This window comes from Panthera uncia (genome assembly GCF_023721935.1).
Source record: "Panthera uncia isolate 11264 chromosome A1 unlocalized genomic scaffold, Puncia_PCG_1.0 HiC_scaffold_16, whole genome shotgun sequence".
Lineage (NCBI taxonomy): Eukaryota > Metazoa > Chordata > Mammalia > Carnivora > Felidae > Panthera > Panthera uncia.
In genome coordinates this window covers 10,775,531-10,800,659 of record NW_026057576.1, presented here as the reverse complement: position 1 = coordinate 10,800,659, position 25,129 = coordinate 10,775,531, and the positions used below count along the sequence as shown (strand labels likewise).

Genomic DNA, 25,129 nt, shown 5'->3' with positions numbered 1-25,129 from the left:
TACAGATATGTACGGTGTGTGTGTGTTCTGAGTCATAATAGAAAATGTGTTTGTTTGTTTGTTTGTTTGTTTGTTTTTCTGTGGGTCCTGTTCAAAAAGGCACTAGGTACAATGTAAGTTTTAATATGCAATCTATTGTAAAATATATACATATGCATACGTATACAATAATATGCATATACATATGTATGATATAGAGGTCATGTATATGCATTATATAATACATATGATTAACACAAGACACATTTCCAACATCTACAGTGAAGGAAGAACACCCAGGGCGGGATACACAGTAGAAGCTCAGTCAGCAATTGTTAAAAAATTAACTGAATAGGTGAAATTCTTTGTAGTCTAGTTAGTTTTTTATTTTGTCAACAGCAAAACATTTATTAAATTCCTGCTTCATGTGCACTTATTTATTGAGATGCCGGCTCATTAAATTAAAAAAAAGATTCTAGGTTTCATTAGATTCTTAAATAGCTACGGACATGTACAATGACTACGTAAAATTCTCTTGATATGTGCCTACCAGAAGTTCATAATCTAAGACGGTGATAAATCTGTGAATTCGCAGAAATATTTGTTGGTAACGATCCCTTGTATAAGTTAAGTTATATTATTTATTGGGAGTAAGAAAGGCAGTGAGTGAAAAAGGACTTAAGATGGCTGCCAGATCATGGGAGTGGTCCATTCAGTGGAAACACAGTGAGAGGCAGTTACATTTACAAGAGACATCAAACAAAAACAATACTGAGTAGTTCGCATGAGTCCTATTATGATATAGCATTTTTCCAAATATATGAAACTGTAAGTTTTATCATTTAACTTGTATGCTTGTTATACATCAAAAAAAAAAAAAAATCCCTTGAGAGGGGAAAAAAAAAGTTCCCTAATACACAGTCAGCTTTTATAAACTACAAAGTAAGGAGTAAATTAATGACTATTAGAGACTTTATTCCTACAAACAGAATTGTATCATATGTAAATATCTAATAGTTCCACTAAAGATAGTGCAAAAGAATAATTAACAAGTAATTAAATCTCCCAAATCATTAATAAACAAAATGTTTCTCCTTTATTAGAGCAATATGTTGTGTCCTTACTATCTACAAATTTACTTTTCCTATCTTCATTAAATCGGAAGTTAAACGGTCGATATCTAAGATGCATGTAATGAACCCTGTGTCATGGAATTTCCTCTCATTAATTTTTCTGAACTCTTGTACAATATTTCTTACAAGGTTATGCTAGAACTAATGTAACCAGGCTATTACTCTGATAAAGGAAAAGCACAGGCATGCAATTTGGACCCATTTAATGTTGGTTTACCCATCCTATCCTGTTTTTTAATTCATACACAATAAAAGAAAACATTTTATTTGTTTTCTTGTTGGAGAAGGCTAAGCCAAAAACAAAGGAAAAACTGCTTCAGGTTTATTTCAATGCTTTAAACAAAATAATTGAGTATTTACAACATTAATATTTAGAAGAAATCAAACCTAATCCTGCCTCCGTTGTAATATAAGATGCAACGGTATTAACTATCTTCCAAATACTAAGCTATTTTTCAGATTGCAATTTTGCAGCACAGATAATCGTACCAAATCTTTTAGTGAAACTTCAGGGCACAGAAAAATTCCATTACGTCACAGCTTGTTGTTCCATAGACTTATATACAAAAAATCACCTCTGAAATACTGCAATCCCAAACAGAAACTTAAAAAGCATTATTCCTGCCTCAGAACAGTGACATCATAAGTAAATCTCCACATGTAGATGCAACTGCCCCCCCCCCACTCCGCCCCATCCATTGAAACCTTTAGGAGAATCTTCCCTACATTCAGCACTTAACTGAACAACGATCCACGCCATACATGCTAACAGCCTTTCATACCTACCAAGCCCTTTTATGAAGCTGATCACACAGGATCGTCTCCAACAAGCTGTTGTAATCTCCATGAGCCTGAAAAGGAACCCAAACGAACAGTCTGGAACTGCTACACAGACTATGTTCCAAAGCAAAAAAACATAATGACGGACTCCATGGTCCGGTTGCTCACTGGCACCATAAGTGTCTCAGCGGCAAGGTAGGGCTCTCTTATTTTTGGCCCAAGGTGTATTTTTAGTCAGGTGCTAAAGACCTACAGTAGAAGACAAACTAAAACAGGCCTTCCGTCCAGGGCAGACTCTTCATACCAATGGGACAATTTTTAGCTGCACAGTACGACAGTGACCTACAACTCACAGAGTGCGCGTATGTCTATATTTATCCACGAGAACATACTATGCTGACAGATTAGTAAAGCCGCTCAGGGCACTCCAGGAACATGAGCCCGACCCACATGGCTCGTCATAAACAGTCCATGCCTACCGAACACATGCGTTACCCACAGATCTAACCCACCGGTGCTGTTGTGTTCCTGTGACTGAAGAAACGTAAGAGCAAAGATAACACGGGGTGGGCGATAAACTGTTGCTTTGGGAACTAGGAGCTCTTGGCCACAAGTACAAACAGCTTTAAACAGCTTAAATTCTTACAGACAAAACCAATAGCAGAGAATCCCTATTTGAAGCCAAGAGTCAGTGAGAAACCATACACCCTTAAGGAAAAATGAAACGCTGAACATCTGTTGATGCAACTAGTAAAGAAAAGTGATTGGGTTGAAATCTATAGTCATATTATTTGAAAGCACAGCTTAAATCAGCTTGTTAAAAACTTAATTTATAAGACCAAGAAGAAGCCAATATTGGTGAACATTAGGTATTTCACCTCCAAAAGAAAACAGATTGAGACCAGTGAAGAGACCGAGAAGGAAAATGTAGTTACTGGAAAACAAAATAAAAGTGTAACTAATTGATCTTTCAATGGGCATTATTTCCGACAGAAGACTTTAATGAGGGTCAGTGAAAATCTATTTCTTCACTAACATAGCCGCAAAGAGCACGAAACCCAAGTCGTTTTCTATTCTTGATTTACTCAGGGTCACTGAAGGTTTTCTTTAGCAATATAGATTGGAATTACAAAACAGCACGGTATGGGGAATTGATTGATGAACTGAAGCATTTCACAGGAAGGGGGAAAAAAAGTCCAGATTACCCAAAGGAACACTTCAAGTGATTCAGGCAAGCAAAATGTGAGCAAAGATGCCCCACGGTACCACTGAGTCTTACATATTCAGGGTTTATAACCTTTTTTAAGGAGTGGACTAATGTGCACGTGTGGCATTCGGTTTATTTTTTACTAAAAAGGGCTCCAAACAATTATAATATGAGAGTGTGCCTATGGAGGTATCTGTGTTTTGAGTAACAAGGATTCTTTTTCAACTCTCTTCTTTCCACATCTAAATTGGAATCAAGACTTGACTGAAAATTTGCACTTTGTCAGCTTAGAATCTCTGGTGCTATTATTAGACCAGCCTTTCAAATGATGTGACTGTCATTCAATTAAAAGAACATGACTCAAAACAGCCTGATAGAAATATGAAAAGCAGTATTTGTCATTTTATTTTTCACTCTTTACAGATACCCTTTACCAAACAACATTTAAGGGAAGTGAAAAAAACCAGACAAACAAAAAACGAAAAAAACCAAAAAGGCAGGAAAGAGAACATTAATGGGGTACTGAACTGGATTCAGGTACTCCACTGGGCACTTTTCACATAACATTTCATTTGGCCCTCACAGCAACTTTATAAGGTCGGCATTCACACCTCTGGTTCAATGTCCATGGAAAGGAATAAAAATAAGAACGTGCAAGGTCATTCAGAGGCAGCTTTGTCGGACTCCCAGGGTCACTGGGTTTATTAATTTTTATTCCAGTACTTTCCTTAACACGAATTGAAACTTCTAAGCAGTGGTTGCCTTAGTGTATTTGCTTTTGTATACATTGAAGAACAACCCTCAGATAATCCACTTTTTTTTTTTACCCAGAAATTTCACCTATTCAAGACCCAGCTGAATTCCAGAGATTACAGTCTTATTCAATGCCCTCCACAGTCTATTCATCCTTCTGTGGTAGCCAGGCACTTGCTGGTTTGGGGGAGCATCCAAAGGGCATGAACCACATTGTTCTCATCTTTGGGTCCCTAGGACCTAGTAAAAGTTGAATTAATGAATAATCGAAGGTGTCTTTATAGTCAAAACAGATGGCACGAAGTCCTTCTATTAAAGCTCAGAGTCTTTGATACTGAGTTTCCACCTCACCCCATCCATCTCCACACAGAACTTATGTCTCCTATGGTGGACACTATTCTAACACCCTAATTTCAATTTACGTTAGATTTCTGTTAGATTAAAAGCAACAAATCATAGATGGGTGAAGGCTCTTAGAGTCAGGCATGCTGACAGCTGAGTAAGTGACAGTTGTCAGCTGATGGCTGATAGAAAAAGCAGAACCAACAAAAAGCAGACATAAAACTTATGAAGGGTAAGAACCTACAGATAATTTAGTATCAAGAGTTGACCCTTAACATTTTAAGAGCTCCAAAGGTAACCATATATTATAGAGTCTTTAGTAATTCATACATGTGCTGATGATCTAAATTATGATAGCGCCCCATAGTCACAGATATAATATAGAAAACAAGGTAATTAATGGAAGGAATCCTATTCAAAATGATTGAGCTAAAATGTTTTGACACTTCAAGGGTTAAACTTCACGACTGGGAGAAGTTTGCTCAGAGCTCATTTGTTCTCTGATGATGCTAAATAAATGTCATGCATTTTAAACTACATTAATATAATCTAAATTTAATAAATAAACTGGATTACGGGCATGTTTAATTGATAGTTCCATAATAACCCTCAAATCTAAATTAAATTATTACTTTAACAGTTCATCTAATGTTCATAAAAATTTCCTTTCTGTTTCTGGGTGGCCTGGTGGCACGACCGCAAATATTTTTAAGAGCGAATGGAAGTCCAAACCCAATACATCTACCTTTACAAGCTTAGAAGTGGCAGGGAAGCTCCTGGGTGTCTTTAGTTAACCTCACTGCTTCAGGAAAGATTGTTCTTGGGCTACTGGCTGACTGATAGCTACTTTATTAGCATGAAGGTTAGATCATATAACCATTCTCATTCAATGTAGCTTACCAGTCTATTCACCTTCCTTAAGGTCAATGTCAACCCATACTACTTGTTTATAGGAGGAAGCAATAAATATCCTTTAGACACCAACCAAGAAATTTTTTCCAGTTTGAAGAAAAAAGCCAGCATTTAAAATCATATTTAACACTACCTATATCATTCAAAACCCTAAAGTGATAAGAAACTTAAGTTGATGAGGATTCTTGTTTTTTTTTTTTTTTTTAATCATTGGTCTTATAAATCCAATATTTCTCACTGAGGCTTTAGAACTAGTTTGTGATACAGTTAATGAAACATTTCACTAATAAAGTAGTTACACTTTATATGCATAACAACGTATCTATTAGTTCTGGAAATTTCTGGACATTTAGTAAATACAAGTACTAAAGTATGATCATGAAATACGGCATGAAATACAGTTAACAATAGATGCCAGTGTCACAAGGATGATATCTTTTCACTACTTTTCCGCGATATAACATAGTACAGAACATATCCATTCATCTGCATTAATAAATCTTTCAGAGACAAAGAACCTCTGAGGCTGTCTTAAGGTAGGAATCAAGTAAAACATAGGAATTAAGTACAACATAAGCAAACCTCACCTTCAGCCTTGCCTCTTCCCTGTAGGAACCATAATAACATCGGAGAACCCCTAGAAGACAATGTGTCATTGTGCTTGGAAGCAGTGTCTATCAAAGAGGCTTCAGGTTGTGGGTAGCTTTTGCCAAGCATGTCGTTGCCTCAAGACATATGTGGCAAACAAACGGACCTGAAAATGTTTACCAGGAAGACCTCTAGGAAAATACTGGCTTGTCTTGGCACAGGCCGCCTCTGCAACCAAGCCACTGTTAAAAGGCAGTGATCCACCAATAGGCGTGCGACGCTTGTTGGGCACAGATTGTCTGAACCTACGTCGAGGCTCTCTTTAAGCCTCCAGGTATCACCCGTTCTCTTATAAATTACCGGTGGACTTAAACCCAGCCTTGGGGAGGAGAATCAGAAGGGATTCCATGTGAATGGGAAGTGAAAGGACTTCCATGTTACGTGTTCTTGAATACTCTAAATGCTTTTTCTCCAAAAAGTTTCTGCCATGACTTCCATTAATCAGTTTACAAACATTCCCCTGTTCTATAATCATAATCCCTAACTGGATCTTTCCCCTGCCTACAGTCTTTAAGTTATACTATTTTGGACAACTGTTGTGTTGATCTTGTTTCTTGAATTTAACTCATTTATTTGGGGCGGGAGGATGGGCCTGACAAAAGCCCAGAAATTACCCAAAGCTGGAGAGCTTTATAAAAGGTACAGATTCCAGGGCCTCATAAAGACCTATAGAATCTCAGGTTCTGGTGAGGCTAGAGTCTGTCTTTTTTAAAGGCTCCATAAGTGATTCTGACGCGCAGCCAGGTTTGAAAGCTACTGATGGCCTCTGGGAACATATAATAATAAATGATAATTGAGGATCTTGTAACTGTCTCCCTAGACAGAGGAATGCAGGGGCAAGTTTAAAATAGTTACTGTGTGAACAGAGCCATCAAGCTGCTAACCTCAAACCTACAACTTCCAACATAATGAAGCATCAGGAAGTAAGCCTAAAAATCTTCGGGTTTGCTTATTCTGTTTTTATTTTGTTACTTACCTTAAAACAGCCTCACAGGTTCCTTTTCTCTGCCCCAAATAGATATCAATCCAAACTCCAAGTAGTTTATACATGGACTAACACAAGTTCTCGCTCCAGGTCTGACTTTTATTTTCACACAATTCAAGTAGACTTATTTAATTTTTAAACCCTCAGCAAATGGGATGCACTAAATCAAAAGGCAAGATGTAACAAATGATCACCGGATGGATAGAAGATTTCTTAAAAGCACTCGCACAATTAATGACAAGGCCAACAAAGGCAGGGCAATGCCATGCACTTTAGAGTAAACCTCCTGGAGTCCATTAATTGTCCATAAAGACATTTCTGAATAGTGTCCCACAAAAAAAAAAAACATGGGGAGTGGCATGTGTGCTAAGGGACATGGTGTCAACAAAGGGCGAAAACTTCTGAAGGATTTTCATATTTTCATCCCAAACATCTAAATACTTAATAAAATGAACCTGACTGTGGGAACTCAGTTCTGATAGACTCATTCACTGAAGGTCAGGCAAGCATAGCCAGAATGAGAGTAAATACTTGCACCGAAGAGAGCATCCTTTGAACCAAAATTCCTGAATTTGAAGTTTTGACTTAAGGCATGAACCTTTCCTATAAAGTATATAAACTCTAGTGACATGGTTAATGCCAGGAGCTCAGGAGATAAGCTCAGAGCCTTTTTGGCCACTCAGTAAGAAAGTGTATAGAATTCAACAGTGTCCGATGGCTCCTCAAAAAGTTAAAAATAGAACTACCCTCTGATCCAGCAATTGTACCACTAGGTATATACTGAAAAGATATAAACATACAGATTCGAAGGGGTACATGCACCCCAAAGTTTATAGCAGCATTATCAGCAATAGCCAAACTATGGAAAGAGCCCAAGTGTCCACTGACTGATGAACAGATAAATAAGACGTGGTGTGTGTGCGTGCGTGTGTGTGTGTGTGTGTATCTATATCTATCTATCTATATATATATACACACACCATATACAATATTCCATTGTATATACAGCCATCAACAAAAATGAAATTAGGCCATTTGCAATGACATGGATGGAGCTAGAGTGCATTGTGCTAAGCAAAATAAGTCAATCAGAGAAAGACAAATACCATATGATTTCACTCACGTGTGGAATTTAACAAAACAGATGAACACATGGGAAGGGGGAGAAAAGAGAGAGGGTAACAAACAATAAGAGACTCTTAATGATAGAGAACCAACAGGGTGGATGGAGGGCGGTGTGGGAGGGATGGGCTAAATGGGTGATGGGCATTAAGGAGGGCACTTGCTGGGAGGAGCACTGGGTGTTACATGTAAGTGATGAATCACTGAATTTTAGTCTTGAAACCAATACTGCAGTAGGTTAACTAACTAGAATTTAAATTAAAAAAAAGTATCTTTCGGCTAAAAAAAAAAAACCCCAAAAGACTAACAGTGTCTAAGAACAGGCTACACTGAATGTTAGGGACCCATGCAGCTAAATATCCCATGTCCATTTCCATTCAATGAATCATCTATACTGGTTTTATTTAGAGGCAAAGAAAAATTTCTAGAAGAGAAATTTATACATAGCAATGTATGTAGTAAGAGTACCACTATTCTGGAGGCTATAATTGTTTTTCTGCCAAGTTAAATTTTGCCTTTACAAGTGCAGCAAAGGAGTGGGGAGAAGGCACGAAGCTTTTTACTACTAAGGAATCCTCGTCCCCCACCGCTTTCGTCTTCATAACCTTGCTCTGCCAAAGGAGTCTTTTAGGCAACTCAGTCTGCAACACGTTCTCCTTGTATTTGGGGTTATTAATATTTCTGAGAACCCAAAAACATGGCCCAACAAAGGGTCCTCCTTCAGGTAAGACATTGTGTCCAAGGCAGTGCATCAGGAACACACCTGCACCTAAAGGAAGCAAAATACAGATTCCATATGGCAGCATGGATCCATAAGACCGTGTGTAAGGGCTGTTTCTGCCACACAACTAGCCGCGAGACCTTGGGTAAGTCACGCAGCCCGAGACCCAGATATTCATATGATAAATTCAGACTTATACTATGGAAAACCAACAATTCTTCTGCAGCATTTTAGAACTAAACATCCTTGAGGCTAATCTACGGAGTTTCATTCAAAGGAGATCTCATAAATCTAGCAGGCAGAATGAGAAGCTGGGTGTCAGACGTCAGCGCTAAGCACAGTCAGTATAAGGCAACTCCCAAAATGAGTACAAGTTTGGAAGGTCTTTATTTTAATATTATGAAATGACGAAATGCCTAAAAGACCAAGATCTTACTGAAAAACAATTCAAGACAGTTTTACCTGTGCTGTTTCATACAAGCCACATAGAGCAATAAAGCACTTGAAGTGTGGCCAGAGCATATGAGTTACTGAATTTTAATTTGTTTAAATTAAAATGTAAAACGTGAGGCTTGATTCAGTTATTGAAAAAAATTTAGGTATGTTTGTAAGAATTGCATATGGGAGACTGTATTTAAGCATAAGTTTTATGAAATCGAAATAAATATTTTGACCAATTTGATGTCCAAACTCAGATGTGCTGGTCGTGTAAAATACTTATTAATAATCTCATGCTGATTACATATTGGAATGATATTTTTGATATATTGATTTAGGCAAAATATTTATCAAAATTAATTTCAGATGTTTTAAGGCTCGGTTTAATGTGGCCATTAAAAAACTTAAAATTGCCTGTGTCTTGCATTATGTTTCTATTATACATGCTGTTCTCAAGACCAATTATTGCTTTATAAGACAGATACATGGGAAACAATTTTTGTCAATGACCATGGAAAGCCATTAAGAAAAGCCACAGTGTTGCATATTCATGAGTTAGTAAATGCCAGGAGTCAGATATATTCACAAATAAATGGTAAAAATATTGATTTAATAAGCCAACATGTATTAATCACTTTAAAAAGTATCAGGTTGGGAGGGACTGAGAGGTGATTACCTTTATCCCCACTTGACAGCTGAGAAAATTAACTTGTCTAAGATCGCACACCCAATAAATGCCAGAGCAAAGGACTCAAATACAGCTTTTCTGGCCCAGAATCTTGTGCTCTTTCTAATATACCAGATTGCTTCCTAGAAGTTGAGAAGCAAAAACACCATAAAGGATCTCTCTGATATTAAATGCTTCCACATGGCGTCCGAATCCATATAAAACCAAAATATAAAACTGGGGAACAGATTTTTAAACATGTTAATAATCCTTTAGCACAATTTCCATCCACATTACAATTAATCCCACAACGATTTGTAATAGCTCCTGTATTGCCATCATCATTCTTACTAAATATCTCATGGATTTCCACCTTGCCTGCCTCCTTGGGGTAAATACCTCACACTTCTTTACAGTTCACCCAGGCTTCTACTGCATTGTTTTTCATACAGTGGGTTCTTAATGATTTAATTTTTAATTATTTTTAAAAAGTTTTTAAAGTTTATTTATTTATTCTGAGGGGTGGGGAACTGGAGGGAGAGGGAGAGGTGGGGGAGAGAGAGAAAGAGAGAGAGAGAGAACGCATCCCAAGCAGGTTCTGCACTGTTAGTAAAGCCTGAAGTGGGGCTCGATCCCATGAACCGTGAGATCATGACCTGAGCTGAAATCAAGAGCTGGACGCTTAACTGACTGAGCCACCCAGGTACCCCAAATCTTTAATTTTTCAAAACCACATCTCTGTGGGAAGGAAACCTGGTGATATCGTAGGAAAGACTGTGACTTCCTAATACAGACTCCCATTAGCCAAACAAGGGCACCGCTATTTTGATTTATAGAATCATTCCATCATGTGCATGTAGTTTAGGATCTTGGAGTCAATATCCACCAGAAAATTCAGCAGGAATTCAAGTGCTGGGGAAAATGGGCTCAATATTTAAATAGAAAGCGAAACTGGCAAGTGTGCGTATGAGTTTTTAGTGAGCTGCTTTTTTATTCCAACAGGCAGTTCTGGAATCCCCTTCCATCTGCTCTGGCCAGCCATCAAGTCCTCTTTTCCTTTGCTTCTTCCACTTTGAACTACACACTCTTTCACCTGACTTTCCTTTTCTTCCCAATCCTACTGACCCATCTTTTCTTTCAAAGACCTTTTAAAAATTCCACCTGCGCCGCAAAACCTCCTTTAACCAAATAAGAGGGAAACAGTTACTTTCCTCACCCAATTGCATGCTGGGATACAGTAACTTTAAGCTCCCAAATTGGAAGGGGATGGAAATATTTAAATACGTAACTATATGAATGGAGTTTTATTACTGCATAACCTCTTGGCTTGAATTATTATCTCTGTTCTCGACTATATTCAAGTAGGTTCTTCTACTTTGAATAATCTTCATTATTAAGGAGACTTTGTGGAATTTGTTGACATGCTGACCTGTCTTCCTGAAATACTGTGTGGTGAATATATAATTATAAATTAGTTTTAAGTTCATTATTTTGCAATATTCAGAAAATTGAGAGTACACATGACAGTATAGGTTTTTTTTTAATTTTTATGTATTTTGATAGAGAGAGAGAGGGAGTGTGTGTGTAAGCATGAGTGGGGGAGGGGCAGAGAGAGAGAGAGAGAGAGAGAGAGAGAGAGAGAGAGAATCCCAAGCAGGCTCTATGCTGTCAGCACAGAGCCCAATGCGGGGCTCCATCTCATGAAACATGAGATCATGACCTGAGATGAGATCAAGAGTCAGATGCTTAACTCACTGAGCCACCCAGGCGCCCCCAGTATAGGTTTTTTTAATCGAGTTAGGTGCATGTCTGCATTACTTTCTTAAGTGATGACATATCACATGCCATTATTTACTGTTACCAGAGCACTCTACGGCACTCTGAAATAGTTACTGTCATGCCCTGGCAGCCCATAAAAGTTATTGCAACTTCCAGAAGTTTCATCATATAAGGGCAGGGAGGGAGGCGTTGGGACAATCTGATTCAACTAGCTTAATGGGATGGAGTTCGAGTTGGCATAAAAACACAGAAAACTATGTCATCATCAACTTGCCTATGACTGGGAGAAACTTCCTCCTAGAAGGATTTATACAAGTATACATGGCCTCAGAAGGCACACTACTCTCCCTAGAGAGTCAAAGAAAGTCAAACAATTGATAATTCTTGTCTGCTATGGCAGGAGCAAACCATGTATGGCTAGGAATACAATCAAAAGCAGCCAACAGAGATCAAGTACAAGCACAAGTACAATGCAAGATCAAGTACAATGCAGTACAAGCTGCATTAGAAAACTTAAATGAACTGACACTCCAACACCCCCCCCCCACCGCCCCCCAGTATTCCGGTGGGCCATGTGGCATTCCTTATACGCTGATTTGTACATTCAAGTGATTCAAGGTCATTTGGCCATCTAAATGGTATAGTTTATTAAAAAACAAAACAAAACCAAGCCTGTCAATCTGTAACCTGGGAATAACCATGAAATTCAACAGAGGCTCTGCAAAGTAGCTGTGCAACACCTCTGTGTTACCTTGGCGCAGTAAATCACATGAGTATTGTCAAGAGATAACGCAACCGTCCCCTTTTGTCCTCAACACAAATATTCTATTTAAAGAGCACAGTTCCTATTCAACACATAATTTCAAAACACTGTTCCTCAGGTAATTGCTTCTGTATCTTTCTCTTTGAGCAGCTTGCATGAGCTACATAATCATACGTGTTTTTATCATACGTTAAAATAAAGCACAGACTGGATCTAGTGTAGAAACTAAATCCTGGCAATTCTACCTCCAACAAAGAATTTGAAACTTCTCCCTCCTCGCCAACACATCTGTTACCACTTTAATTTGAGTCCTTGTCATCTCTTTGTTGGGTTATCCCTGCAGTGACTCTCCCCACCTCCATTTTTAGCTAGGACTCCAAGAGTGAGCTGGGATCCAGGTGCCTGGGTGGCTCATTGGGTTAAGTGTCAGACTCCTGGTTTCAGCTCAGTTCATGATCTCACGGTTTCGGGAGTTCGAGCCCTGCATCAGACTCCGCACTGGCAGCGGGGACCTGTTTGGGATTCTCTCTCCCTCCATTTTTCTGTCCTTCCCCTACTCACACTGTCTCTGTCTCTCTCAAAATAAACAAATAAACTTAAAAAAAAAAACTTAAAAAAGAAAAGAGTGAGCTGGGAACTGACCATGTTGCTCCCTTAAAAACCAGTGGAGGCTGTCCAGTGCTTTCAGGATGAAGCCCAGACTCTTCAGCAGGTCCTTCAACATTCATCATGATCTGACCCAACTTGTGTACCCCCTGTCACTCCGACAGGGACCCTGGAATCCAGCTGTCAGCCTGAACTGGTCACTTCCACACCTCCCTGCATTCACTCATGCACTTCCCTCTGCCCCTTCCCCTCCTCTCTGTAGCATTCTTTCAAGTTCAAATGTCACAGCCTCTTGGAACTAGTCCTAGAATCCCGCCTCCCTCTTAAAATGATGAATCACTTTCTCTTCCTGAGGATTCTGTCTGTCAGTCTCCCTAAGTCCAGGCACAATGGCTGGCACAGGTAGAACATGTATTTGGATCAATACTTGTGTTTTCTCTGCAACTTGCTTATATCTCCCCTTTCATCCAAGTAGGCGGTCTTTGACCAGAAAGCCCATGGAAGAGCGTGGCCTGCTGAACCACAGTGCACTCTCTCTGCGATGGTGCCCTACACGAGTAGGCATTCAATGATTTACAAGAAAGAAGGGGAGGTTGCTAATTCACTCTCAGGGGCTTCCTAGAACTTGTTCAACCATGTTCAATTTGGGCTGATGCTTTGAGTACATCCACCTCAATTGTCATGAGAAAATCTTTGGGTTCAGACTTTTTTCTAGTAAGCAATCCATTTCTCCAGATAAATATGAAACGGCAGCAGCTCTCACATGGGAAAAGATGTTGGTGAGTAAAAATTACATTAACTGAGTAGATTTCACCAATAATGGTTGCCCTCTCATTTGGAAAAAGTGGCTAGAAGGCTTAAAAGTAATGTTAAATTAAATCCATATAACTTAAATGGCATTTAGCCAAATATAAGTTAATGTTTTTACAGAGAGCAATCTTTGACAGGGTTAATGGATTTAAAAAAAACAAAAAGGGGGATTTGCAAAATGGGTGAAGAGGAATGGGAGTTACAGGTTCCCAGTTGTGGCATGAATAAGTCAAGGGGATGAAAGGCACAATATAGGGAATAGAGCCAGGGGTACTGTAATAATGTTGTATGGTGACAGATGGGAGCTACACAGTGGAGAGCACAGCATGATGTATAGAGTTCTTGAATCACTATGTTCTATACGTGAAACTAACGTGACACTGTGTGTCAACTACACTTCAATAAAAATTCTTTTAAAAATAAGACAGGGACGCCTGGGTAGATTAGTTGGATGAGTGTCTGACTCTTGATTTTGGCTCAGGTCATGATCTCAGGGTCATGGGATGGAGCCCCGCATCGGGCTCTGCCCTGAGCATGGAGTCTGCTTAAGATGCACACACACTCTCTCTTTCTCTTTCTCGGTCTCCCTCTCTCTGTCTCCCCTTCCCCTTTCCTCCCTCTCTCCCCCTTCCTCCCTCTCTCCCCCTTCTTCTCTTTCTCTCTCTCCCTCCTCCCTCCCTCTGCTCCCCTCCCTGCTCTCTCTCTCTCTCTCTCTCTCACACACACACACACACACACACACTCTCTCTAATTAAAAAAAAGATAAAAACAAAGGCAATCTATCACAGAAATATTTTCTCTTCTTGGCTGATCACTACCTAAATAAAAAATTATTTTACTCTTCTTAACTTCATTTTGAATTTCATGGACACATCTACTCAGAGTTCTGTGAACACAGTGGTACAACTGAACTTGTTGAATTTACTCCAAGAAAATAGGTAAGGGTCACACAAGGAGAGGGACTTTCCAGCCAAGTGTAGATGTTAAGTTACTGTTTGAAATAAAAGACTCCAAAATACAAAACTTTTGGTATTGCTTGCTAGGGACTGGTCTACTGATGGGATAAACGCCAGCCAAGTTGTCTCTAAACCTCCCACACCAATTCGGGTCCTTTTATGCAGTCCATCAACACTTAACAATTTATTAACAATGGCCAATGTGGTCTGAAATGTGCTGGGGAATATGACAATGACAAGACGATTGATTTTTAGTCCGGGGGGTGGGGGACCTAGACAGGCAAAGCACAGTTACACCACGTTACTGTTGCAACAATGGAAGAGTGTAGAAAGCATAGGGGAAGTGGGGCAGTGAGAGAAAACTTTGCCCCAAAGGGGACCCTTGAACTCATCATACTTGGGAGAGGAGTTTGGCTCAGGTACAAAAACCACATACTTAAGGTTTAATGCACGTGACACAGAAAATGTTGCAATCGTAGCATATACCAACACCCTGCTACGTTATCACTCTACACAACTCTGAATTTGAAAGAAAGGTGTTTTGCCTTGGATAGCTTCAGATGGTTTATTTTCTGAAGTTCCAGATACATACCTCTTTACCAAAAACTATACAAAGTGGTAAAGACCAGATTGCCATGCCAAGAAGATGTCACAGAGAACCACAGCGCTCTTCATTCAGTCCCTGGTCATTCTGCCTTGGCAATGAGCAAACAAGATAAAAGCATTAACTCATAGAGGAATTTAGACAAGCATGAAATAGGTTAAGTTAATAATAATAATGGCTACCATTTACTAAGAAACTGCAGTAGTGAAGCTGTACACTAAACACTTCAGAAACATACACTTATTTGTTATAGCTCTATGGATTGATAAATATATTTATAAAGACATATATAACAGATCATGCCTTTTTAGGGGATGAGTTTAAGTAACTTACTCAAGGTCGCATGGCAAGTAAGTGACCGAGGCGAAGTGTATGTTCACAAATTCCCAAATCATATGCAAAAAGGAAATAAAACAAGCTTAAATAAACTCTTTCCATATTGGATATCATAATCAAAATTAGTGAATCCACCGGTCAAAGAGGCAGAAGAATAAAGAAAAGACAAAACGTAAATCACAGCCCCTCCATCTCCAAGTAGAGAAGGGGTCCCGTTTCAGAACCCCCGCTTTGTGGCGCTTTCCCGTGTGGGTATTTAACCTCTCCTCACACCAGGACACAATGAAGAACTCGGTTTGCATAATGGGCCTTTCTTCTTTGTGCCACGTGACCAGTGTTGCATCATTTCCCTCTGCTGCAAGGCTCAGTGAAGAGTGTGATTCACTTCTCTGTTGAGCAAGGAAAAAAAAAAAAAAAAAGCAACTAACCCAAGTGGGATGATTCTCCTGGCTGACTCTTCCAGGCTTGGTTAACTTTCCAACCATTTCTTGGTCAAAGTGGAGGAGGCAGAACCTTGCACTCAAGCGCTGAGCTCACGTGACTCTGCCAGCTCCAGCACCATGGGGCTCGGATAGGTCTTTGACATTACATTCATGCTGTCCATAAAAAAAACCTTCTAACCTTCTCTCCCTTGTGTAGGTCGATAGCAGAAACTTCATGAAAACACTGAGCTGGATAAATCAGCTGAGTAGTCACCTTTCAATAGGAAGCACAGCCCAATAAGATGCAGACTGAAATGGGGAGGGATGTCCTAGGGGAGTATCAACAATTTACGTCTATCCTTCTCCCAGAGCCCAAAGAACATTTTCATCCTCCTGGCCCAAGAAGTGACAGTCTCTTAGTCACTCCCTAAAACAAGGGCCTTGTCTGGCAGAACAATATGATATTTAATGAGCTCACTGCACCAGTTTAATAGCTGTTATTTTGTGTATGAGGGACACTTGAGAATTGATGAGTGGGTCTTCGGTCGCTGGAGTGTGTCCACTTCATGACTAGTTAGAGCCTCTGCCTGAGCTCCCTTTACCAGATAATTATACCTAACTTTTGGTCTTTTCCTTAACTGTAGGCAACCTTTCCTTAATTTCTGCATCACGCCTATCAAATCCAGGTTTTTTCAATCTCACCAGCATAAAAAATAAACAGAGTAATATACTCTAGCATGACAACAATACTCTCATCCCACTCCCGGCCCGTGACCGTGATTACAGACTGTGGGTCAGGAATCAAGTCCGTTTTTGCATTCCAAAGAACTCTTAAGCCTACCAAAACAACAAGTTTGGATACATATGGCCTATGAAATGAATTCAGATGAACTGTCCGCTCATAATGACATTTTAACTCTCCAATGTGTTTGCAACTATGAACATCAAAAGCGTTTGTCGCGCGATCCCTACGTATGGATACCTCACACTCAGTGCCAACACACCATTACAAGAGAAAGGTGAGATCAGTGCTCAAAGCTGTGGCAAGGACAAGACTGTCCCAGAAAAGTGGTGGCAGCAGAGAGGTGGGCCTGGAGGAGCTGTGGATTCTCCAGATGGGATGCTCCTTGTGATGAACCCCTGGAACCAGGCCTTGGCAGAGGTGATGGTGACAGAGATCCAGATGGGGGAGAGGTCATTTGGGAAAGGAGGCGTGACAAGTTTTAGCGATAAAGAAGGGCTGAAGAAGACTCCAGTTTCTGACCGATAATGAAATTCAGCATTTATGATGAGGAAGCTGGGCAGAATAAGTGACCTGGAGGAGAGCGATAAAACCACAGCTTTACCATGCTGGGAAGAAGAGATTCAGCTTTGGAGAGAACTATAAGCAATATGGGAAAATAGTAGGGAAGATCTGGCCTTAGGGGTCAATGAGTAATATTTATGTAAAAACAATAGTCACTCTTACTCATATACACAATTTGCCTTTCAGGAGGTTGGTTACCGGTCATATTTTGTTGTAATTATAGATTTATGTAGGTCTCTTTCACTAGACGATCTTCTCCTTAAGAGCAGGAACCTGGTTCGTGTTCAGCTACAAGTCATTTCAGGGTATCAGAATTCAAACTTTTTTTCTGCTGTCTACACAAATTGTGTCCAAAGGCTGGAAGCAGAAGGTCAATGAGAGTGGCAAAAGATGCATTTCTCCTATTTTCAGGAAGAAAAATACATTCCAGAAATTCCCCCAGCAACCTGAATCCCCAGTTGCAAGCTTGTGCTGAAGGCTGAGAATAAGTGAGCACCTGCCTCTTTCAGACATCCTGGGGGACATGAACACTGGAGGGAGTCGGGAATGGCTCCTGCTGGGCAGCCAATAAGAATAGAGGCCCCCCCGGGGGGGGGGCACCTGGGTAACTGTCAGTGAAGCATCTGACTCTCGACTTCGGCTCAGGTCATGATCTCACAGTCTGTGCGTTCGAGCCCCACATTGGGCTCTGCGCTGACAGTGCAAAGCCTGCTTGAGATTCTCTGTCTCAAAATAAATAAATAAACTTATAAAAATAATAGAAGCTTTGGAGCCAGAAGTAAATATGAATTTAGTTGCCAGCACTTACTGATACACCTTTCCTAGGGAAGTCTCTTATTTATTTGTTTTTAGTTTTTCACCTGTACAGTGGTATTTGCCTCAATAGGATCTGATGAAGATTAAATGAGATAGTGCTTAGAACAGTGGCTGAAACTTAGCAGTCCTTCATAAATGCTAGTTATTCTTCTTAGACCATTCCAAGACCTAGCTGGAGGATGCTGTGGATAGGTAAAGTGAGTCAATAAAACCCTTTCAGATTAACAGCTAAATCTGAACAATAAGACTGAAACCTAAACCTCTCTGGAAAATACTGATATTTCTGCATAAACGGAAATATCTGAAAACAGGAAAACATTTTGGTCATTTTTTTGGTGACGACAAAGTTAAGGGTGTTTCATACACTGCTGTTGGATGGCATTCAGATGAATTAATACTGTATTTGTTCATTTTAATCTAATGACAGATTTCAATAGTATCAACATTTTTTTCTTTTTCATCTGAGATCTGGGTACAATCTTGAAGGGCTCAAGTTTCTGATTTAGTAATATTCTTGCTTATAATTTGCTTTAAGAAAGCCAAAAAACAGGGGTCCGTGGGTGGCTCAGTCAGTTAAGCAACCCACTTTGGCTCAGGTTATAACCTCATGGTTTGTGAGTTTGAGCTCCACGTCAGGCTCTGCACTAACAGTGTGGAGCCGGCTTGGGATCCTCTCTTGCCCTCTCTATTTGCCCCTCCCCCACGGTCTCTCTTTCTTTTTCTCTCAAAACAAACAAACAAACAAACAAATCTCATGGACATTCTTATGAGCATAAGAAAAACATCAAGAAATGCTCTTTTCTCTGACATCAGAGGCAGACAGATACAGAATTTTAATTTGGGAACTCTCAGAACACTTTGCCACTGCTTTTTGACAAATATCACTGTAATAACTTAGCAGGGAATACATGTCAATATCCTTCTGCTCCTATCCGAGTTTCATCAATTTCTCTTCATCAATTTCTTTATCTTGCAAAGGATGATGAAAGGTAGCATCGTTTAGCATTTACCCTAGATGCTAGGTCTGATTGCTGGCTCTGTCACTTACAAATAGTTAAGTGTAAAAGAGGGTCATGGTGAAGATAAGAGGAAATGATGCATGTGAATTATTTAATATAGCACTTGATACTTCATAAGGGCTTATAACTATTAGCTATTATTCTGTGGTTGATGCAATGTTATGTAACAAAAAGGGGGGAGTTTTTTTAATAGTCATCTACCAGTGTATGCTATCTACTTCGTGGCAGTTTCTATTGTTGTCTATGCTTCTGTCTTGGTAACAATTTCTATTTTGCTCAAGTAGCAGGTAGCGGTCTGTTCTCTTATAGAAAGTAGACCCACACCAGTCCCAGGGCATGTATCTTGTTTTGTCTAAGCCAGTGCGGTAATTTCGTTCAACTTTGCCAGGATTGATGTATCACCCAATTCCAATTAGGAATGCAAGAGGAAGTTTGCTGGGGTCTTTGGCAAAATTATCTCCTTCTTGCCGGAAGAAAGACCTAACCTAAACTCCTTCCTTCCCTGGCTTTTTTCTTTTTAATTTTTTTTTTTAACATTTTTTTATTATTGAGAGACAGGGAGACACAGAGCGTGAGCAAAGGAGGGGCAAGGAGAGGGGGAGACACAGAATCAGCAGGCTCCAGGCTCTGAGCTGTCAGCACAGAGCCTGACGCGGGGCTCGAACTCGCAAACCGCAAGATCATGACTTGAGCCGAAGTCAGATGCTCAACTGACTGAGCCACCCAGGCACCCCCCTCCCTGACTCATAAGCAAAGCAAAGCAAAGCAAAGCAAAGCAAAGCAAAGCAAAGCAAAGCTATCTGGAACTGAGGTGGCCATCTGTGATCACGCAGGGACAAGCCTAAAGACTGGATGGTCTGAGTCCTTGAGCTTTTAAGTCCCCCCGGAACCACCCATCTCCTGGCTGTGGGTTAGGTAAGCTAATTAAAAGTCTTTTAGCCCTTATGAAGTTATTCTAGTATTTATGGCAAAAGCATCCTAAAATGATACATATTTCAAATTACTAGATGCCAAGAAAAAGTTCTATATATTCACTATACCATTATACCTGTGAACAGCAGGCATGTTAGTGTATTGTGATTAGTGACAAGAGGGATTTAGGATTTTGAATGAAAGTCACTGATCAGAATCCTATACGCAATCATTTCCAATTTATGTTTCTTTTTTAAAGTAGAGCAGTTGACTAATTTCAAAGATAATAATCTGACTTTCAACTCCTTTGCTCTTCTAGGAAAATGACAGTAAGCATCCAAGTGGCAAACAAAATGGTTGGTAAGGGAAAGGAAAGAAGCTAAGTTAAGACAGATTTTTGGATATTTAAAATGTGGTATAATCTTCATTCTCATTCATAATTTTGACCTTTCTTAAAATTCAATTACTTAACATTGTTAAATTTTTTTTTTCAGTCGAAAATTTGGCCAGGCTTTCAAACACCTTCAAAACTCATATCTCAATTAGCATAAACTAGGATTAGCTTTCCCATAATGATAAGGACTGGGGGGTTGTTAGTAAATGGAATGCAAAAGTCAGCAGGGAATACTAAAATTTCTCTCACTTTCCTGTTTTCCTGCATTTGTATGCAGTCAAATAAGATAGAGGACAGGTGGTCTCTGTACTCTCAGCCTGGAAGACAAGATGAGAACAGGACTCACGGCCACCATCAACCATGAGGAAAGTGAAACAAAACACCCAGTGTGGCCCAACACAGGACTTGGCTTCTCTCGAAACTCCCTTAGGAAGCTAAGATACTCATTACAAAAGTAGAAGATTGGGGCGCCTGGGTGGCTCTGTCAGTTAGTGGCCGACTTCGGCTCAGGTCATGATCTTGTGGTTCGTGGGTTCGAACCCCGCGTCAGGCTCTGTGCTGACAGCTCAGAGCCCGGAGCCTGCTTCGGATTCTGTGCCTCCCTCTCTCTCTTGCCCTCCCCTGCTCGCACTCTGCCCTCTCTCTCTCTCAAAAATAAACAAACATTAAAAAAATTAAAAAAAAAAAAAGAAAAGTAGACGACTAATTTGGGGATGCTGAAATAGTACAAGTGATACTATTGCATAGACCATGTTGTCATTCAATAGCAAGGCCTCATTTTCAGGGGAGATCATTAAAAATGTGGTTTTCAAAAACTAAAAATTGAAAGGCTGAGTGTTTTCTTTTGAAAAAAAAAACCCTGCAATTTGTCTTCTAATTGGTGTTTGAACTTGTACGTTTTAAACTAACCGCTTATAATTTGCTAAAGTCACAGGTGATCTATTCACTTAGAGCCACATTGTTTAGTTTTAAAATTCTTTTTTTAAAGCAATCTTTGTGTTCAATCTTTGCTTATAATTTTTTTAATGTTTATTCATTTTTTTTTTGAGAGAGGGAGAGAGAGATAGAGAGAGAGAGAGACAGAGTATGAGTGGGGGAGGGGCAGAGATAGAAAGAGACACAGAATGTGAAGCAGGCTCCAGGCTCTGAGCTGTCAGCACAGAGCTCGACGTGGGGCTTGAACTCACAAACCATGAGATAATGACCTGAGCCAAAGTTGGATGCTTAACTGACCGAGCCACCCAGGCGCCCCTAAAACTCTTTAAAGCTGTCAATGAGAGCTTTCTACCTAGTTGTGGGCATAAAATGAAGGTGGCTGGTTTGACAAATCTGTGTTTCAGACAGATGTTTTTAAATACTGTCTTGATCCATATGGCCTTCTTGATTTCAACATGGCTTAACTGAAACGTAATCTCTACCAAAACCTAGGAGAGTATCCTTTGACTGCACGATCGTATGCTATAAAGGTTCCAGAATGCCAGCAATTTCTATAAGCACCATATCTCCCTGTGCAGAAAGAAATGCTTGTCTTCCGATCAAGAATGCCAGCACTTCAGATTGTAGTCAACCCTGTTCAAATGCACGGAGTCAGATACACAGTGACTTCACTGTAAAAAATAACAATAGAAAGAACCCAATAGGCTGTGTAGTGTGACACCTATTTCTTATTCAGAATACTTAAAAGCAGACTAGTCCAAGAAACTGATCGAGCTTAGAAAGACAGAGATCCTACTCTACTTATCGGTCAGGTTCAATAATGTACAACTCAGCCTCCTTCAGTTTGGCTTTAATGGCATGGGGGAAATAACTGGCATGTATTAGGATGTTTACATAAACCTCATTTTTCAGGGGAGGTATTCAAAACCCTTCACATTAAACAGGTAGAGGCAAGGTGGCATGTTTGTTCCTTTCACATAAGGAAGTGGGGAAAGGAGACAAGGTCACACACAGAAAAATAACAGAAAAGCAGGCAAGAAAAACCTAATCTTGTATTTAGACAATTGAAGCATGTCATTGATTTGACCCTTATGTAGTAAACCATTTTCTTGATTTGCCAGATCCTACATAAATATAACATTCAAATGGAATTTTACTCAAGCAATGCCCTGGTTAATCTAATACCCTATCCTTTTCATGGCTGCCAAAATACATATTTACCTGTTTAAGTCTAAACTCAAAGAAGTCGGCCTAGTGTCTCTTAAGCTTAGGCAAGAAATTTTAATGGAGATTTAATTGTATATTTCCACAATGTTGTGCCCATGGCATTAGCTGAGAAATTCTGGAAATTTCAAAGCTGTCTTCTACTGCTAAACTACTTTGCACTTTGCAATTGATTAAGGACAGCAGAGGCAGTCAGAGTGGTGTATCAAATTAGAGTTGATAAAAGCTCTTAAAATAGGTTTGAATGCCTTCTTGAAAAAGACTTCAACTCCCTTAAATTGACATGACAACAAATTCTTACAGCAGCATAAAAAGTATTAGCTGAAATGTTATGGCTTTGGCTTAAATTTCCATCTGCAGCTCATCAAATGACTACACAGTAGAAAGGAATTAAACCAAAATCAGACTCATTGTAGAGTCTGATATGCTGGCAGAATATAAACTTTCACTGCTCAGCAGCTGGAGATATGGGTGACTAATATTTAAATGTTTGTGCCTGTATGTTCTGTGAAGAAGAAGACGTGTTTGTAACAATATAGGTGAGAGGTAGGATCATTACACTTACAGAAATATATAATTCTTGCACATACCCGCTTTCTCTTTAACCTCAATGTTCTGGAGAGTGGGAGGACCCCTCAAAATGAAGGAGGAACTGGTTTTCAATTAGTCCCAGGTCCAAATGCTGATAAACATGGTAACTCATCTTTACCATTTTCTGATGAAAAGAATGCCCATCTGAGACACCTGCTGCCCCAAGTACTGACATCTAGTCCAGTCGAGTGTCCCAGGGTGAATAATTTGTTTCCTCTTCTCCTTCATCTATCCTGCTAGGAGGGGTATTTGAAAATGTTCTCATAGGAATTTGCCTGCAACCACCAGGTTTCCAACAGTTGTCTAATGCCGTGAAAGTATAAATCCATAATATTAAAGTCAACAGAATCTATCACACGTACTCAAATAAAATTCTCTAGGGCATGCACTGTCTCTGGAATACCACTGGATCCTCTCCCTCGGATTCTTTAAGTCCCGGGAACTTCTGCATGAATAGTTCTGCATTCTGAAACTAACAAGGAAGGAGGTTATGCTCTGAGATCCCTGATGGTAAAATCCACTCTGATTCAGTTAGGAAGTCCCCAAGCATTGTGTCACAGTGTGCTCAAAAAGAAGTCCTGAATAGTGCTGGCCTTGCTTCTCTGAAAATGTTGGGTAGCAAGGTATTTGGGAGCAATAACCAAGAAAAGCTGAAGCTAAGATAGAAAGTTTCTGAGTATAATCCAATACGGAAAAGGAAGTAAAGATGTCGTTATGGAAAAAGCTCTTCTCATTGTTCCTTCAAGCCTGAGAGATTCTTTTCAACTCAAAGTGAGGACATTTGCTTGCTCGTGCAGCCAACAGTTCTACAGGGGAGAGATATTTAAATGAGCATGATAAAAGGAATCTATCGAATGACAGAGATCGGGAAGAAAAAAGATGAGATAAAGCTGTGTACTTTCTTTTTCACAGATGCCATGCACCTTTTCAGGAAGTGGTCGTCTGCTCAATCTTCTGCACGGAGTTGTGTGCAGATAGGGGGTGATTCTCAGAAGGTATCACGTTGTAGAAAAGTAGACATGTTTGAGTGTTTAAGAAAAAGATGACTAAGAAATGGTAGGGTACAAATAAATCCAGAAAATCTTAATACATAAGTTTTTAAAACAAACTCACCTCTGTCTATCTTAAGTAACAGATGCCAAGCTATACTGCACTTTTTTTTTTTTTTTTATAAACGTCCTATTCAAAGGTAAAGACCATGGATGAAAATCATTATTTGTTCATTTGAAGCCGATATGAAAGCTCACAAAATATACTTGTTGCCATATGTGTATCTTATACCTCCGAAGTTGAACTTTGGGGTAATGAGGCTTTATCATCCCAAACCAGAAACATTTTAAGAGGAAGCTAGTTTATTCATAATCAATGCATCTCATTCATCAAATGAGGTAATGTTTTTAAAGGTGCGGAGCAAACCACAAGGCACTAAATAAATGCAAGATTTAGTACCGGCAGAGAACCTGCACAAAAAGCTTATGTATGGGGCTGACAATCCACAGAACAGCCCCAACTCAGAAAAATGTCATTTCTCCGCCCAAACTCTCATCGGAGCCCAATCATTTTGAATATCACATGCAGCTCAAAAATACAGAAGTTACTGGTAAGATGATCAGGACATATGTAACCCCTTCCACTCCTTCAACTGTACCCAGAAATGAACTGGTGAGTCATAGGTATTAAAATGTTTTTAAACAGAGGTGTTTTAAATAAAGAGAATATTACATGTTGTATCATCTAAATATTCAGTTGAAACATCTGAATACTGGCAACTTTCTCAAATATCCTGGGCTGTTTCCAGATCGTAAAAGTACCCAGGTCATCTCTCCTTGTCGCCTACTTCTGTTTGCCTGTTTCAGTTCTTGTCACCTTTACCAAGCAGCATGCCAAAGTAGGCAAAGAAGCTGAAACCAAATCATTCTGTGTTGCCAGTCCTGTAGAAGGCTTTACGGTGGCCGAGACTGGCACTGT

General features: G+C 39.6%; 1 protein-coding gene across 9 annotated transcripts in view; it reads right to left on the bottom strand.

The window, feature by feature from the left end:
* Positions 1–25,129, bottom strand: part of FRY (FRY microtubule binding protein) — a 339,974-nt gene that overhangs the window by 227,450 nt on the left and 87,395 nt on the right. Inside the window, exon 1 of one of the 9 annotated variants that reach the window (XM_049646771.1) lies at positions 1,899–14,271. The exons of the other annotated variants lie outside the window; for them this stretch is intronic. Coding sequence (XP_049502728.1) covers positions 1,899–1,959 — 61 coding nt within the window. The 5' untranslated portion in view covers positions 1,960–14,271. Of the gene's footprint in view, positions 1–1,898; positions 14,272–25,129 lie in introns of those variants that run through there. 9 annotated transcript variants of the gene reach the window in all.